The following is a 17,179-nucleotide window of genomic DNA, read 5'->3' as shown; positions in this document are numbered from 1 at the left end:
TCCCGGCACATCGTGCCTCGACCTACCGGTCAGCTTCGAGCCGGCGTCCGAAGAATGCGGCTAAAACTTTTGCGAGATCTCGAGTTTGTTTTGCGAGATCTCGCAAAAGTCCGTCTTAATTTTTTTTTTTTTTCTCCCATGTCCCCTGCCGGGCTCCGTAAAAAACAGCTGCTTGTTTAAGTGAAAATACATTGATGGTTTTTTTTTTTTTTTTTTTTTTTTGCACTAATAAAGTTGTGGAGTTGTAAAGTATTTTGTCTAGTGTCAATTATATCATCAGTTATATCGTTATCGCAAATTTTCAAATGTATATCGTGATAAATATTTTTGGTCACATCGCCCTGCTCTAGTCACTTGTTTTATTGCCATGCCACCGAAACTTAGCTGTGCCCCGCCCTGCTGTGTGTTTGGGTTTCCTACACTCTCAGAGTGTGTAGGTGGTGTGTGTGTGTGTGCACGTATACGTGTTGGTTTTAGAACTGTCATACCAAAATGAAGTGTTTCCTTTCTCCTGCCTACAGGGAAGATATGGCAGCCACAACTTCCTGACACACCCTTCACTTCCAGCTATCCAGGGGGATCGAGGTGTGCAGAGCCTAAAGTGTTTATGCTTTCAAACAGTGAAGCGCGAGATTATTTGACTGTCTTTGGTTTAAGCTGCACATGTTATTCTGTGGGGTTATAGATGGTGACATTATTTCACTTTTTGGGAAATCAGCCTCTCATGCAGTTTGTGAACCTTTTTTAGGAACTGATAAGAAAGAAATGCTTTTTTTTTCTTACAATAGTTGTCAGATCACACTTTGTCTCTCTCTGTATTTCTTTCTGTCAGTATTTCTGTCTCCCTCTCTTTTTCTGTCTCTTTAAATCACTGTTTTGCTTTCCCTATTTTTTTTACTTCCCTCTCTATCAGTTTCTCTTTATTCATCTTTATTCTTCTCTCACTTTCTGTCTCTGTCTCTCTCTATATAAATTTGTCTATCAATTGAAATTCAAAGGTGCTTTATTGACATGAGTTTCTTAAAACTTGTTTGAAAGCATCATAATACAGTTTATAAAATAATAATAATAGGAAAAAAGAACAACAAAATTAGATGTTTCAGCTTAAATTGGAAAGCTCAGTGAACACTTAAACGTCATATTGGACATGTGTGTGCGTGTGTGTATGCCCTTTCTCATTGTCCTTGTTCCTTTTGCTGATTGAAATTTGGAATTACCTAAGTGAATGAAATAAACTAAGAGTTCCTTACTTCACTGCACAATTTCAGGATGAATTGCATCATCTTTGTTCACTTGCCAGTTTGTGGTCATTCAGCCTATACCTCTTTATGATCTGGCTCAGTTGTCCATTTCTGACAGTTACGAGATATTCTATCCATTCATAAGCTCTGTTTAGGTTCAAATGACCTTCTAATCTGCATTAGTTTCTTCTTCTGAGAGTTTGAGTACTCTCCTGTGAATGCTAATGATCAGTAGGTATTTGTTTGTGTGTGTGGGTTTTTGTTGTTGTTGTTGTTGTTGTTGTTTTTTAAACATGAATGTAAAATGTATATCTGCAGAGCCTTACATGTAGAGGTCGTGATTACTGAGTGGACTCCATACATCACTATGATAGAGCACAATGAGCAGGATGATGCGATTAAATATCTCTCTTTATCTCTTATCTCTCTTTGTTGATCTCTCTTGGTCTAAATTTCTCTTTCTCCATGTCAATATCTCTTTGTCTTAGAGATATCAATCCTAAGCTGAATTGATTGAGAAATCTACTAGAAGTAATCTGGTAATTTTTGGTTAATTATACTAAATGGAAACTGTTGGTATGTTGGTAGGTGGTGTTTGTGAAGTCTGTAAACACATACTCCACAGTAACGTCAGGATTATCGACTCCACATATTGCTGATGTGGTGTTCAAGGGAACATTAAATAACTACATGCTCACTAAATGCACATTTCTGTGGATAAGAAATACCCACTTTTGTCTTATCTGCCATCTCTTTCCAACATACACATGCACAAATTCTTAGTCTTTTCATTTCTTTCTTCAACATTCTTTGAATATCATTTTCACTTTTTTTTTGTCTTCTTTAGAACATTTTCCCTCTTGTATTGCCATTTCACACACTTTTGTGCTCATTATTTCATGCTTCTTGCCTCTTTAATTTCTGTCTCTCCCATTCTGCTAGTGAGAGTCAAGTAAGGGTACACCTACACCATCTTACCTAAATTATCAAATAAAGTGGTATATAGGGTGCTCCTCTGTGGGTATTTTAATTGCTTAGTGTTTTGAAAAAAAATAACGGCGCATTTTAAGCAGCAGCTTCTCCAGTGGATTTCTTGTACTATGAGCAAACTCCAACTCAACTGTCTTTGACAGTTGGTGGAAGTGGTCCTTGTTCTGTCCTGGAGCCTTGGCGATCTCAGCGTTAGCAATACATGAACCAGTTGTTTTTTTGCTTCAAATCTTTAGATGAATGAGGACTACCTTTCTCAGCTTCTCCTCTCTCTAGTCTTTTGCCCATCTCCGCTCTCTCATTATGAAATGTTTTAGGTATGGAGTACTTTTGTGAGGGAGGCCGGAAAAGGTGCTCCATATTTCCCAGACCTCCTTGTGGGAGTGTTTCTCTGCTTTCAGGATGGAGATTCTGGTAGTCTGTTTTTAGAGAAGTCCTGAATCCTACTGCCCTTTATGTGGCTGGCCCAGACTCCTTCCACTTTTTTGTGTCTTGTGTCTTTTACTATTTTATTCTGAGGTTACTGTGGTGCAGGAAGTAGAGCAACTGTTCTTGTTGTTTGATGCTATTTAAACAAATTGAATTCAATTTGATAGAGCAGCTTATCTGCTAATGGGAAAGTGAGTGGTTTGACCTGTGGCTCCTCTAGTCGGTGTGTTGGGCAGGATGTTCAACCCCAAATTGCCAATAGAATAGAACAGGGCTTGTTGTGTAGGATTGCTTTGAGTGGGCACTATATAAACACCAATCCATTTGCTGTGGTATCAGTTCTTTGACTGGAGCTGCAGACCTTTAGTTTATTTTATCTTTCTTTAAATGGAAATCTTTGTTGGTAAAATAAATCTATGTCAAATAAATGTATTATCCTCTTTCTATGTTGTGGTCACATTGGGTTTGCTTGTGGTTTTCTGGGATATTCGGGATATTCAGAGACGACAGAGTCCAACCCAAGACTGGAGGGGGTGAGGGTACTTGATTAACATGAAATGAAATTTTAAAATAAAAGCGATGGGAATCCTACTGAGTAAATGAATTGGAGAGGCTGATTTTTCTCCTGAATAAATACGAAAAATGTAAAAACTGAGATTCTGGGTCCATCCAATTCTCAGGAGAAGGCACGGTTTGGTCCAGGAGTGGAAGGTGTATCACAGGCGTATTGTACATATTTCAGGATGTCAGTGGGGGAGGTTGAGTTCTTGGCAGAATTGGGAACATATCTGAGGAGGCAGAGAAATCATTTCAGACATTTACCAGGAGCAGCGTCTAGCAGTATGAATGTAGTAAAATACTATTATTTTACTGTTTCCATGTCATTATATATTCAGTAACGGCACACAATTTGAGTTACGAGTGCAATTGTTGCCAAATGCTAGTTGGTCAGGTCTTATTTGGATTATAAAATACTTGTTTCAAAAAAATAAGTACTGCAAATTCATCCAGTGAAATTATGCGGTTGACGTGATCAGCTGCAGTAAGAGTAGGTGAGGCTAAAAAAATATTTTTAAAGCAAAAAAATATTTGCACGGATTTTAGGCATCCAGTTTGTGAAGGTCTTAACATTCAGAAGGGTAGTGGTCATGCTCAAGTATGAGACAAAACGCTCCTAGGGTTTGGACTTCATAATAATTTGTTTCAAATTTATTTTGTGTTTTGCTGTATGTATTTGTGTGGGTATCACTAGTCTATTTAACCAATTTCTGTTCTACTGCTGCTTATTTTGGCCAGAGCACTCTTGGCTTAATTCTAATCTGTGTACTGTGCTTTATCCTGTTGGTGTCTTTTCTGGATGCCACTTTGCAAAGTTCTTACATGAAGAGAAAGCAGAACCAACTAAACATATACTATAAAATTATAAAACATCTAAACTAAATTTCAAATCTAGGGTAAACATAAGGCTGTAATCTAGCTGTGAACTCTACTAGTGAACTCTTGGTATGACTGAGAGCTGATGAATGCCACTTTAATAGTTTTTCCTCAGGCCTTTTTGTGGCCGTCTTCATCTCATTTGTGTTTTTGTGTTGTGACATTCCTCTCTGATGGCTCATTGATTAATGTTACACACAGAATGAAGCCTTGAAGTTGTAGCTGAACACAACTAAAAAAGGGCGTTGAAATAATTTAGCCTGCAGACAAATGGTTTAAATTTTTCTCATAGCTCAACAAATACTGTACAAAGGAGACAAAGGGAGGGTGATATTTGTGTGTCTCTGCCTTCTCTCTGATATGGCATGTGTTGTTGGACAATAGCTCCTCTATGTGTGGCCTCTCCTCAAGGCTTAAATTGTTATGTCATTTTTCTTCTCCCCTCTCCTCTTGTCTCTTTTCACTCTTTCCCTCTTTTCTCTTGTCTTTTTGCTCTCTGTAACACAGTCTGTCATTATTTTCCTTTGTTATTGTTCTCTTAAAAATCTTATACATAAAGGCTGGTGCATGCATGAATCTAGTGTTTAACATCCAGTACTTTACACTAAAATATTGCAGATACAGAACTTCATGATGCAGATCTGGATTTTAATACTAATCTGCATGAAGAGGCTTAGTGTTTCATTCTGAATTTTAACTTTAAAATCTGCTGCTGCTTAATTATTCAGGTCTTAGTCACGCCGACTGGTAGGCGAACCACCCTGACAGTTGGAGACTGTTACTGGAAATTGCTTTCGATTTGTTGGTGAAATTATTGGTCACATTGTTAATACTTTAGTTGCTGGCACATTGTTGCAGTCGCCTGTAGTTTGCATAGAAGCTGACATAGATGCTGACTTGCCTGCTAACACTCACCAACTGGTCACCATGTAGTAGCGAAAACTGTGAAACATGAAAGGTGCAATGCAAACAGGAAACAGAGAACATTTGCCTTCAAAGTAAAAGTTCTGTCTTATCGCTGAATCTAGCATATACAGTGCTTAATAGATGTGCTAGACCACTGCCAAATTATAGTTACTGTATTTTTTTTTTCATAACAGTTTGCTAAGGACTGTATCAGAATACAAATGTTTTACTTTCAGTTTGTTGCACTTGCTCCCCTCTCTCTAATGAGACTGGCATGTTTGTTGTACACAACATGGACGCTCTGTAAACCGTTATCTATAGGTTTTAGCTGTGTACTGTCAGCAGAAAATGGCATGAAAATGTTATTTGTCTTACTCTTTCTCGTGTTTGTGTTGTTGTTGTTGAGTCTTAAGCTTAGCTGCTGTCATGATGAAGAGCAAAGTCATAAAATAGACCAATTAATTGCAATGAAACAGTGTTAAAACAGTACAAACTGTCCACTACAGGAAAAGTCTGTTCTTCACATGCTCAATTTTTTTATCTAGATATTTTTTTGGCACTACTTCTCCTCCGTGGTGAACTCTGCTGTTTCTGCGTTTCCTAAAATCCATCAGTCTTCATAGCCAGTGATTCACACAAATGGACACAAACTCAATACTATGATTTTCATTTAATTTGTTGACTTCTCCTTATGTTAGGTCAAACTAGTTAGAAACTAGAAAGATGTTTGTTGTGGATTATACACTATGGGAAGCTTTTCATTATTTGATTAATATATACCAAATTCAGTAAATGTATAACCTTGTATTTATGTTTTGCTTTATGTAAAGTTGGGAGGGCGATGTTTAAGTCAACATTTATGTTACCATGCATTTAAAGAATGATTTCCAGTCTTTCTCACAGTGAGGGATGAAAATTGTTGATTTAACACTGGTATTATGTCATTACTCATTATCAACAGATACCAAAAGCTAATGTATTAGTGTGATATTGGAAGTAGGAAAATCTGGATTAGTGCATCTGTAACTGATGGCAATATTAATATGATGTAGCTTCTTGTTATTTAGTCACTCACAGAGCTTATAAAGTTATTTTGATGAATACACATAGAGTAGTTTGCTCCCTTTCTTCGTGACAGTGCAAAACCAGAGGTCTGCATTAGCTACAGACTGCTATCCATGAAGCTGGAGAGGTTCACAGCATGAAGTGGAGGCTTGCCCATGAGAGTGAGTGAGAGAGATGCTTAAGCATGACTAAAAGCCAAAGTATGCCTCAGCAGTTAACACATGAACCGCAGCACCATCAGCTGCATTTCAGAATGCACTTAGATGCCTAATCTGAACTACAGCCACTCCTCTTCTGCTTATAAACACCCTGCATTGTCTTGATGCTGTTTAAAAAATTGTATTGGTTTGTTCCTTCAACTGCTGCCTGTCATCTCATTTGTCAGTTTTAAAAAAAATGTTATGCAGCAGTACTTAAAATATATTTTTTAAAATAAGGAATTACATCAGGTCACAAAAACTTTTTTTGTTGGACTGCAACTTCAATTGATGATGTAAAATAAGTAAATATTTCTTCTAAAATAATCTAACATGGACGTTCTTGGTCTGTGGGAGGCGGATTTGAACCCAGAACCTTCATGCTGTGAGGCAACATTGCTAACCACCACAGCACTGCCTTGTCATGTGACTGAACTTAGCATGGCAGTTTGTAAAATGGTCACAATCTCTAATCTACTGATTTTTGTTTCTGGGCATGAATGTTACATTTTTACATTTTTATTTTTTATTTTTTAATGTTCCTGATAACAATGTTTGCTTTGTCTGTTCACATATGTACTAATGTTCATGTACAACAAAAAAGGCTTTTTCGTGACTGTTTTTCTGGTGAATTTGGGCTGAAAGATGTGCTGCTGGCATCCCAGGTGTGAAACCTCTCCAAATTGCTTCCTCCATGCTGTGTTAGCTCTGCCACTAACAGCTAATGCACTGATCTCAGTGGTTATTACACCTTACAGCTGATTCCATCCTGGACTGGGTCAGATTATCCTAACTCTCAGACCCCTATCTGTTTTTCGTTTTTTTTGTTTGTTTTTTCTCCTGTTAGACTAAGCTCGTGCTTGTATGTGTATACTCTGTATTTCTGCAAGTGTGCATCCTGTTGTTTGTGCTACAGTCTGCAGGGACAAAGCTGGGGTTTAGTTGTCTCATCATGATTTATTCATGCTGTGAGACTATGCAGGTATTTGTATATGTGTGCGCAGAGCCAGAGGGCTTATCAGGGTTTTAAACTTGAAGCAATAAAATACAATCTAGTTTAGACTGACAGTAATTATATGTTGAAGTGTAGCACAGAAGTGGATGGACTGGCCTTTTTTACATTAATCTTTCTTTTCTCTCTCTTCTCACAGGCAACCAGACAAACTGGTGGTGGTTTGGACGCGTAGAAGTCGACGGAAATCCTCCAAGGTTGGTATTGGATTAGATGCATTTTTAGTTTAAGAAAGTTTTCAATTTCCACTTATTTCCAAATGTAATTTTTTTTCATCATCTATCCTTCTGTCCTGCAGTCTCACAGCTGGCAGCCTGGCATCAAAAACCCCTACAGAGGAGTCGTGGTGTGGCCTGTACCAGAAAACATTGAGATCACGGTCACTCTTTTTAAGGTAACCTGCTGCTCTATTATCTGTGTAAAACAGGCCTTTAAGGAAACTCTAGCCCTAATTTTTCAGACTTTTCTGGGAAAATGTTTGGCTAAACATTTATATACATTTAGTTGGAAGCACACTTATTTAGTCCCCTCATCAAACTAATCCTAATAGCAAAATGTGAACTTTTCCAGTTGATTTCAATACCAAAAGCACACACAGACGGTTAAAATTGCTCAACACAGCTAATATTTTTCTAAATTTAACATAAAATGCTAATTTTCCTGACTTTTGCCTACAATTCCTTAATGATATCTTTCACAAGATCACAAATTTACAAATCAATTGTTGTAGAAACAATTTCTAACTTCCAGAGTTCAGTTTTTTTCTGTTAAAGCCATAAACCCATCAGGCTTAGAGCTTAAGAGAAGAACACATTACCTTTCATAAAAGAAGGCAGCCTGGAGGAGGAAGAATGATGCCATCTACAGTGAAGCATGATGGTGACTCTGTGATGCTCTGAGGCAGTTTTGCTTCCTTGGTTAATAGAAATCTAGAGTGTGTAGCATGAAATTGTCATCATGCTACTAAAGTGCTAAAGACACAGGGGCTGAAGGATTCAGTCAAAGCATTGTGATTGGTTGAATTTGGTAATTAAATATTAGTTTAATAAAATGTTTGATCACACTTGTGTAATATGATCTTTATAAATGGCTTATGCCAAAAATTCTGCTTCTACTGTACACTTAAACAGGTGTCTGTCACCTTGTCTGACTTACTTAAACATACTGGCCTTTTTGCTGACAGGTCAGCTCAGAGCTCAGTATCTTGTTACCTGCCTTAACCATAACTCCTACCACAAATACCTACCATAATTGTCTTGCTTTGTGAAGTGGTGGTGGTGGCTTTTAACAATTTGGTTACTAAATACATGAAAATCTAGTCAATAAAGACTTCATCTCCAGACATCTGTAAAAACAAACCCTTATGTCTGCTTTCGTATGTACTGGCTCAGTTTTTTGAAGTCTGTGGTTGTTGAGTGTAACTGTACTATTAGTGCCTCTTTTTTTAGGCCCACTTCCACTTCCTGTCTCAGAGGAAGTAATAAAGCTGTTTTGGTAATGAGACAAAATGCAAAACCATTGAAGGCACCATTCAACCATTAAGTTGGATGGAGCTCAAATCAAACAGCAATAGAATGCAGTCTGTAAGCCTGCTGCCTTGGTACAAAGGTTTTTGTTCATTCTAGATAATAAAAATAAAGAAACTCTGAAACATCATCCTAGTTTACACGAACACAGCCAGGAGCATGTCATAGATCAGGGTGTTTAATAATACAGCCTGTGAACCATGATTGGACAATGAAAGCATCTAATGCTGTGCAAAGAAGGTCGGTATAACTTTTCACTATTTGGTCCTCAAGAGTCGTTGATGGGAGTCGCAGTGTAAATCATTTTTAAGAATGTTTGACTTTATTATTTTGGTATTTTAATCCAAGAATGTTGAATCGTTGTCACTTTGACACCATTCTTACTAAAAAAGACACCAGACAAGGTTTTGGATGTTGCATGAATATTTAAAAAAATTAGATTGATTAATTGATCATTTATTTTGTGCATATGTGTACATATATACAAGATGGAGCATATATAGAGGAAGGAAAATATTGTCTTCTAGTACAACAGGTGCTTGAAAATTAGTGGGAAGAAGTGGTACTTATAGGTCCCCCATAGATGAACAATTAAACAAAATTTCCTGTCTGTTGACAAGAAAGAAGATTTTCAACAATTAACAATACATTTCATTTTTTTAAATAAATTGTCAGACTCAGAGTAATGAGCTGCCAATAATGTTTTATCTAACAATACAGATTTATTTCTTTAAGAGGAAAGTAAAGTAGCTGTGCTGAGAGTTTTATTTGATTTACTAAAGCAGCCTTTCTTTATAATGTTGAAAAACTGAGACTTAAAGTTGAAATGGTGCTCATTTTCCTTAAGACATCTCAGGCTGATTGTCATCCATTTTATAAATGGATAGTGCATTAAATGAGAACATTTTTATACTGTATTTCAACTGCTTTACACTGAGTGAAAGGGAAACGTTGTGAATATTTATAGTTGTATTAAAGATCTCACAGAGTCTTTAGGGGAAAAAAAGATGCAGGGCCTGATTCTCTTCAGATTCTTGACTTAATTATTTTTCACAGCTTTTCAGTTTTCTGTGCATGTAGCATACAGCTCATGCTGGAAATACTGTCTACAGTAAAACCCAGACAGAATCAGACCCTTTGAAAATGCATTAACACCCTAATCTGCAGTAGTTATATTACTGGCAAATACTTTCCTGGTCAATTACAGGTCAAAAGCTGCATGCAGAGTTGCTCTGGTAACCTTGCTTGGTTACAGAAATAATTAATTGATGTTGTATAACAATAAAATATGAGCTTAGTTTCAGTTATTATATTTCTGGTGGTACCTGTCAGCAGGGACATTCAGTCCTCTGCTTGGATAGTCGTGCACATCCCTAGCCTACAGTTCTGTAGATTTGAGAGTTTTAAGACCTGTTCAGGTGTAAGACCTCTCTGGTCCTATAACGACTAAATGTTATAAAGGGCTTTTAACGTTACCTGGGTCATTTTACCTGTGTTATAGGAAACTGCACCAGTTTTTACACATTAAATGTTTTTTAAATGAGACTAGGTTTGTGCCCCGATTTTACAGTACTTTTTAAAAAAAAAAAATCCTGTCTCTTGAATTCCCCAATTGTAACACTTGGCAAATCAAGTATCTAATAACTTACACTTCAGATTCTTTTTTCTGAATTGTGGTAACTGAAAGCGAGGGGAAACGTAACCATGATTTTAAGATCCTGTCAAAGTGTTTTCTGGCCTCAAGCTAGCTGAGCTAGCTGAGCCCTGCATTATTGTAGCCTCGGGGGGATGTACACTACCAGACAGCCTTAGCTGAACTTTGTATATAGTAAAAAAAAATCATGAGATTAAATATTAACTGAAGTAAGCAGTGCTCTGGCTGCTCATTATGCAGACAGATCAATCCTAGCAGAGATAATGTGCATAATAAAAGTGGGCAGTTATTGTTTTTACCCTATTGAGTTTTAAATTAGCTGGATTTGACTTGTGACATTTTATTTTTTTTATTTTATTTCAAAGTATCTGAAAATAAATCTCACTGAGAGTACCACAAGAGTTGTTCAGTTATGAATTATTGAAAAGGACAAGCATTTTCCTGTTCATATTTTAAAATATTTAACAAAATATTAAAATCCTTGTCACTAATGTTGGAACTTGTTAATGAAAACGATATGTCACGGAAGAAGGTGCATGCTGTGTGTGATCTGCAGCTTCTGTTTACCAGCAGCACGAAAACAGCTGATAACGCTTCACTCTGCTGGTGCTTAAAAGCATGTGGGATGTGAAATAACAGCAAGTTTACAGTTTGGGAGGGGGGGTGTATGTGAGAAAGCTGTGTTATTTTCTGTGTTTGTGTGTGGGCGTTGTCTGATTGTTACACTAGACTGCAGGAATATTGATTTCTGGGAGTGTGTCCTGAGCTCAGCCAGACAAAAAGGCAATCAGAGCTCGTGTATTACACGCCGAGGCTGCAACAAACAGCAGACTGTACGTTTGTGTTTGTCCTCACTAGAGAAACTCCTCCTCTACCTTTTAAATGAAGTCTGGTTTAAAATCTGTCCTCCTATGTTTGTTGGGTGGATCAGCGTTAAAGCTTTTATATCACTATTATTATTTAAATCTGGCCATTGTTTGCATTAATACTTTAGTAAAGGTGCAGAGACTAAACCTGAGCTGTGCCCCATAAATCATAAGTGTGTTTTTAGTCTGGGGCTTGCCCCCTGGTGTCGACGTATGTCAGCTGACCATCCTTGAAACGCCCATTGCAACCAGGGTTTAATGCATCTCTGAAATCTGACCTATCAAATCACCTGTTCTGCAATTTGACTCCCACAGTCCAAATACTGGCATAATATATGTGCAGATGCTTTAGCACCTGAAGTAATTGTACTGGTTTAACCTGCATCCTACCATCTGGTTTCAGTGGGCCCAGTTTTTAGTGTTTACCACTTGACATGCAGCTGTGCTTTCTCTCTTTGTACTGTGTCCAGCTCTGTCTTGTGTTTGTGTGTACTGTGCATGTGCTTAAGAGAGTACTGGAGGGCAGTGAAGGTCACCCACCGCAGCACAGTAAGGCCGGGCTGCTTCCTGCCTCCGTTGCTGTCTTCTTTCATTATGTTGATTTTAAACAGGCAGGAAGATGGGAAGAGAGGCAACACGGAGATGCTTAAAGTACACAGAAATTTTCTGCATTTTAATGTTTCCATCTGTGGATTCAGTAGCTCAACCTCGTGTAATTGAAAGTCACCTCAGTAATGCAAACAATTTATAAGGGGAAATGGAACATAAAAACTGGGTCATGGGGTGAATAGAGATGATAGTGGGTTGGAAGCTGTTGAGCTCACTCACAGTTTTCTGTGTCTGTTGGCACACGGCCAAAATGAAAATGAGAATTTAATTAAATAACTGTTGTCTTGTTTGTAGGACCCCCACGCAGAGGAGTTTGAGGACAAAGAATGGACGTTTGTCATTGAAAATGTGAGTACTAAATGTACACATCCTTCTTCATTAACATGGTTAACGATGCTTTTGTTGTTGTTACATATCCATATTTTCTGTCTAACCTGATGGTTGGAAAGGAGCGCAGCCTATAATTGTGTGAAGTGCTCAAACTCATCTGAAATGTCATATAGAGTAACTTGGGGATTAGATGTTAAACAAGACAGGGATGATTTACCAGCTTTCAGTATTCTCAGGAGTCTTCTAGGGACACGGTCTTTGCATTTCATGTGCAGATTGTGCCACCATGTGGTCAGTTTATGTCATTACATACTCTGAGTACCTTGGATTAAATGGCTTGAATAATATTCATGTACATGTTTTACATGGATATATTTGTTTTTATTGTAGTAACAGACTGCTTTTCTCAAGTAATAGTAGAGTACTTTTTACACTTGTCTTTTTGACGCCACAAACCATGTGCATGTAAAATACATGTGCTTGTAAAATTCAATTGTTACTTTATTAACGCAAATGTTTTTAGGAGTTCCCATCAATTTATATTACAGAAACTGCTTTTCCGTAATGTGCTCATGCCATGTTAGTCAGACTGCTGTATAAGTCAGCAGAAACAAGTGAAAACTAAAACTTTATCCAAGGAAGGACAGTTGCTTGCTCTCTAGTAGTCATGCTTGGGCTGTCATGGAAAATTGACTGAGGCGAGAAAGTGATAGTGGGGAAGCCTTTTTTCTTTACGTGACACAGCTTCAGATATTGTGCACCATATTCACTGTCCCATGACAGTGGAAAAATAAAAGCCCTCTTCACGGAACGATACTTTATTCAGCCTCTTTCCATTTCCACAGTCACAACTGAGTTGTTTCAAACATTAAAATTTAACCAGCCAGTGAGTCAAAGACACCATCATTGTTAACCTGTAACCTTTTAAAATGCTACATTTAAGCTCTGTTAGACCTACCATTTTCATTACATACTTTTATTTAAGGATATGCATTTACACTTTAAGTGATATGGTTTTGCTCTGCCTAGATTGTTGCACCAACTAATTCATATGGCCAAAAAAAGAAAAACTGTAAACTGCTGAGCGTGGTTTGGCAGACACAATTTTTGAAAAAAAAGTTAAAAAATTAAAACCAAAATTGGCAAGAAGAACCAAAACATGATAAAATAACATGGCTGGAGAGAATTTCTTGTATTGTAGAGGTTTGTGAGAGCAGGAAGAAACTGAGACAGCAAAGTAGAGAATTGAAGCAAACTGGTGAAGAGAAGTGGAGGTGGCCAGGAAGAACTGGAAACTTTTATTTGCTTTTTTTCATGGTAACTTGTGGCGGGTTTGTGACGTGGTGTCCCTCAATCTTGCACACATGTTGAACTAATTGAGTCTGCATTTTTCAATTCAGTTCAGTCTTATTTATATAGTGCCAAATTACAACAGGAGTTGTCTCAGGGAACTTTATATTGTAAGGTAAATCCTTCCACTCAATTTAGAAAAACAAAGCAGAATTCACCATCTTTGTCCTCATAAGATATCGCTCCACCAAAGGAAAACCACCAGGACTGTGGAGAAAGCATTTTTCACTATTTTTTTTTTTATATCTAGGATTAAAAACTAGAAGATAAAAACCTGCACACCTCCTAAATCAACCAGGAATCTCATAAAAAATCACTTTAAAACAGGGATGTCAAATTCATTTCACATTATGGGCCACATACAGTACAGCTGGGCAATATGTAAACATTTTTCCGACCGACATTCATCAGTCCAATAAATGACGATAGGCGATATATTCGTGGAGGTGACTTTTTGATGGGCGGAGCAATTTATACATGCACAGACTGCTTTGTGCTTTTAGAACACAGAATAAGTCCAAACATGGAGGAACTATTTGCCAAAAGAAAATACAAAGTTGCCAATGGGGGATTTCTTTAGCTTTAAACCGGATGAAAGACGCCTGTCCAGACGTATAGTGCCAGCAAAGGACTCACGCAACTAACTTGAATGAGCAAATACGTGTCCACCATCCCACTGAGTATGCCAGGCTTTCACCAGCGTCTGCAGCTCCATCAACAAGCTCTGGAAAAGCTTTTCACCAGCAGCATAACATGGAAAGGACAGCCCTGATGGACACAGTGCACAGTGAGACTGATAAACAGTGGAACGGCCTATAAACACGGTTATAGTGGAAAAAAGAAGCCAGTTTCTCTTTGTTTCCCTCCCCAGCATTGTGTTTTTGTTTTTTTAAAATTTTAAATAACATTTTTTGTTTGTTTTAACATTTCTTTCATTATGTTATGAGTTTGAGTAAATGAATCGCTGCTACATTTGGGCGCACACTCTGAGGAGGGTGCATTTGCACACAGCTGGAAGAGGGTGATGTTAAAACAGCCTTTTTAGAAAAAAAATAAAAAAAATTTCCTGTTGACTGCTTCTCTTAGCTTCAACCAGCATTATTAGCAAACTTACTCATGGGCAAATAAATAAATAGGTAAATAAATCACTCTTGTAAAAACGACCAGTGAAAAGTTCAACATTCGTCCAACTGCCCAACCTTAACATACAGCCCACTTTGATTTGTGTGCTGGACCAGGGAAACTCCCCTTTCTATGTAAAGATGTTTAAATATAAATTAAAACTCTGAGATATGCAATTATTAAAACAAGAAGTGAAATTTCAAGAATATGCCTCTGGTTATCCAAATGATAAAGAAAACTTTGCCTGGAGTTGTGTATACCTGTACTACTTATTTATTTTCATTTTTTTCCCAGTAAAACCAAGCAGGTTTTATGCAAATCCTGACATTCAATCATGTGAGCAATGCCAACAATCACTAGGTGCTCTTTCTTCATTCACTTATGTCCATCTTCTGCTCTTTTCATCTTTTTTCTGTTTTCACAGAACAAATCATTGCACACACACAGAGCTGCTGTAGCCAAAAGCCCCCACTGTTTCTGCTCCACTGTTCAGCAAGTTTTTCTCCTTGTAAATTTCCACACAAAGCATGATAGGAAATGATATAAAAAGGAATCCAGTTGTAGTCATGCAACCAGTGACCCTAAAAGATCCCTAGTCTTTGCAGAATATATCAGTTTATCACTTAAACCTCTCACATATTGACTTTAGATGTGAGAAAGGTACCAAACTCAAGTCTTTTGTTTTTTTTTGAGATTTTTCGATGAACAGTTGGTGTGAATACAATTATGTGAGGTTTTACTCAGGTACTTCTGTATGGTCACAGGTATGTATTCTGGTCCTTTAGTTAAAGGAAAAGGATACTGCAACATATTTAATCAGGAGCTGTGAAGGTATTCAAATATTTCTGTTTCCAAGAATTTCAGCTGGGAATATCACCAGAGAGAGGTATTTCCTCTCTTATGCAAGCCTTTTTTTTATCCTAACAAATGGTCAGCCTGCATTTCTACGTGCAGAAAATCTTAAGTATATTATAGTAAAACAATTCAAAAGTTAGTTTTTTAATGGACTGTTTTGTTTGTTGTTTTTTAATTGGCAGATGTATTATGTGTGCTGTTATATTAAAGGGTTAGCTGTTTGAAGTAACAAATCAACAACAACAAAATTAACTGTACCAATTTTCTTTGTTGTAAAAAACAGCTGTTAGACTTCATGACACGAGTAAACACATCTTTAAGAAGTGCTCTCTTCTTAACCAACTTCCAAATATTCCAATGTGTGACTTTAGGGAGACATGCACTGTTAGTGACCAACAGGGATGGACACCGAGACTCTTCCACCCTGTTCTTAAAGAATGTGGAAAAATAGAGCTGGCAGAGAGCACAGAAACTGTCACTTTCTGTACTCGTCAAGCTCAAAGAAACGACGCTGCTCTACCTTTCTATCTTTGACAGAGAGTAGAGAAGACAAGCAGGTCAGCAGGTTTTCTCTAGGTAGAGCGTGGGAGAGCACAAGAAAAGAAAAAGCAAGAAAGGGAGAGAAAAAGACAAGTCGGTGGTTTGCCTGTGTCTCTGCATACCTGACTAATGATAGAAAGATCAAAGCCTGACAAAGTCTACTGACAGCAGGAATGGAGGGAGAGGAGGGAGAAGGCAACCTTACACCTTCACACACATGTGAAGGTATCCTGAGGCCGAGTTTCTCCTAACTATAAAGCCTAAAAAAGATCCTTCAAACAAGTCCCTTAGAAATGATTTAGAAAAACTCTGAGCATCTATGAGGATGGAGATGCTGAAATTAGTTTTTTGGATCGGTGATTTCCCAACACGGGTGGAAAGGTCAGGCAGACCTTCTTTAGTGAGCTAGGGCCCAGAGAAGGGCATTCCTACATGTGTTTAAAGTATTGGGTGGTTGTTGTTGTTCTCTCTTTTTCCTTTCTTTTGCATGGTTCCTGACCCAATGCAGTGACTTCATTACAGAATGAGTCATTACTATATGTGAATGTAAATTTCTCACATTGGTTCAAGGACTTGGCTGGATTTTCTTTTTAATAATAACATATGGTATAAATGATAAAATTCCAGAATTCTTTGCACTTAAAAGTTAAGAAACGTTATTCTTAAATTGTTGAACTATTCTCTTATCCAGTCTATCACAGAGCAGTGAAGCCGTCACTGTTTCTTTACTTCAACAAGACTGAACTTGTCTGACGAGCTCTTTTTAAACCCAATTATATTATTAAATAAACTCATTAGTTGTTAGGATGGCTACTTAAAAAAAATGTTTTAACCATTCCAACCTTGGCAGTCTTTTGTTGCCACATCCGAAAGTGTTTGACTCATTTAAATAAATATGGGAATAAAATATAAATTACATTGTCAGATTAAACATTTAATATGGCATCTTTTTTTTTTTTTTTTTGAAAATATTTTTATTGAAAAAAGAAAACAGTACTTGCAGTTACCGAAATACAATCAACCTTTCTTCATTTTCCTAAGCAAATAAACTTA

The 17,179-nt window shown here is 37.4% G+C and overlaps 1 protein-coding gene across 4 annotated transcripts in view; it reads left to right on the top strand.

The window, feature by feature from the left end:
• Positions 1-17,179, top strand: part of ehbp1 (EH domain binding protein 1) — a 159,940-nt gene that overhangs the window by 15,134 nt on the left and 127,627 nt on the right. For all 4 annotated transcript variants that reach the window (XM_084948666.1, XM_084948667.1, XM_084948669.1 and 1 more), the window contains 3 exons: positions 7,414-7,471; positions 7,573-7,668; positions 12,224-12,277. In XM_084948666.1, coding sequence (XP_084804792.1) covers positions 7,414-7,471; positions 7,573-7,668; positions 12,224-12,277 — 208 coding nt within the window. The remainder of the gene's footprint in view (positions 1-7,413; positions 7,472-7,572; positions 7,669-12,223; positions 12,278-17,179) is intronic.

This window comes from Perissodus microlepis, chromosome 13, assembly GCF_051167445.1.
Source record: "Perissodus microlepis isolate ML-2025 ecotype Zambia chromosome 13, ASM5116744v1, whole genome shotgun sequence".
In the NCBI taxonomy this organism is placed as follows: domain Eukaryota; kingdom Metazoa; phylum Chordata; class Actinopteri; order Cichliformes; family Cichlidae; genus Perissodus; species Perissodus microlepis.
Note: the sequence above shows the minus strand (reverse complement) of the source record. Positions and strands in the feature narration are given on the sequence as shown.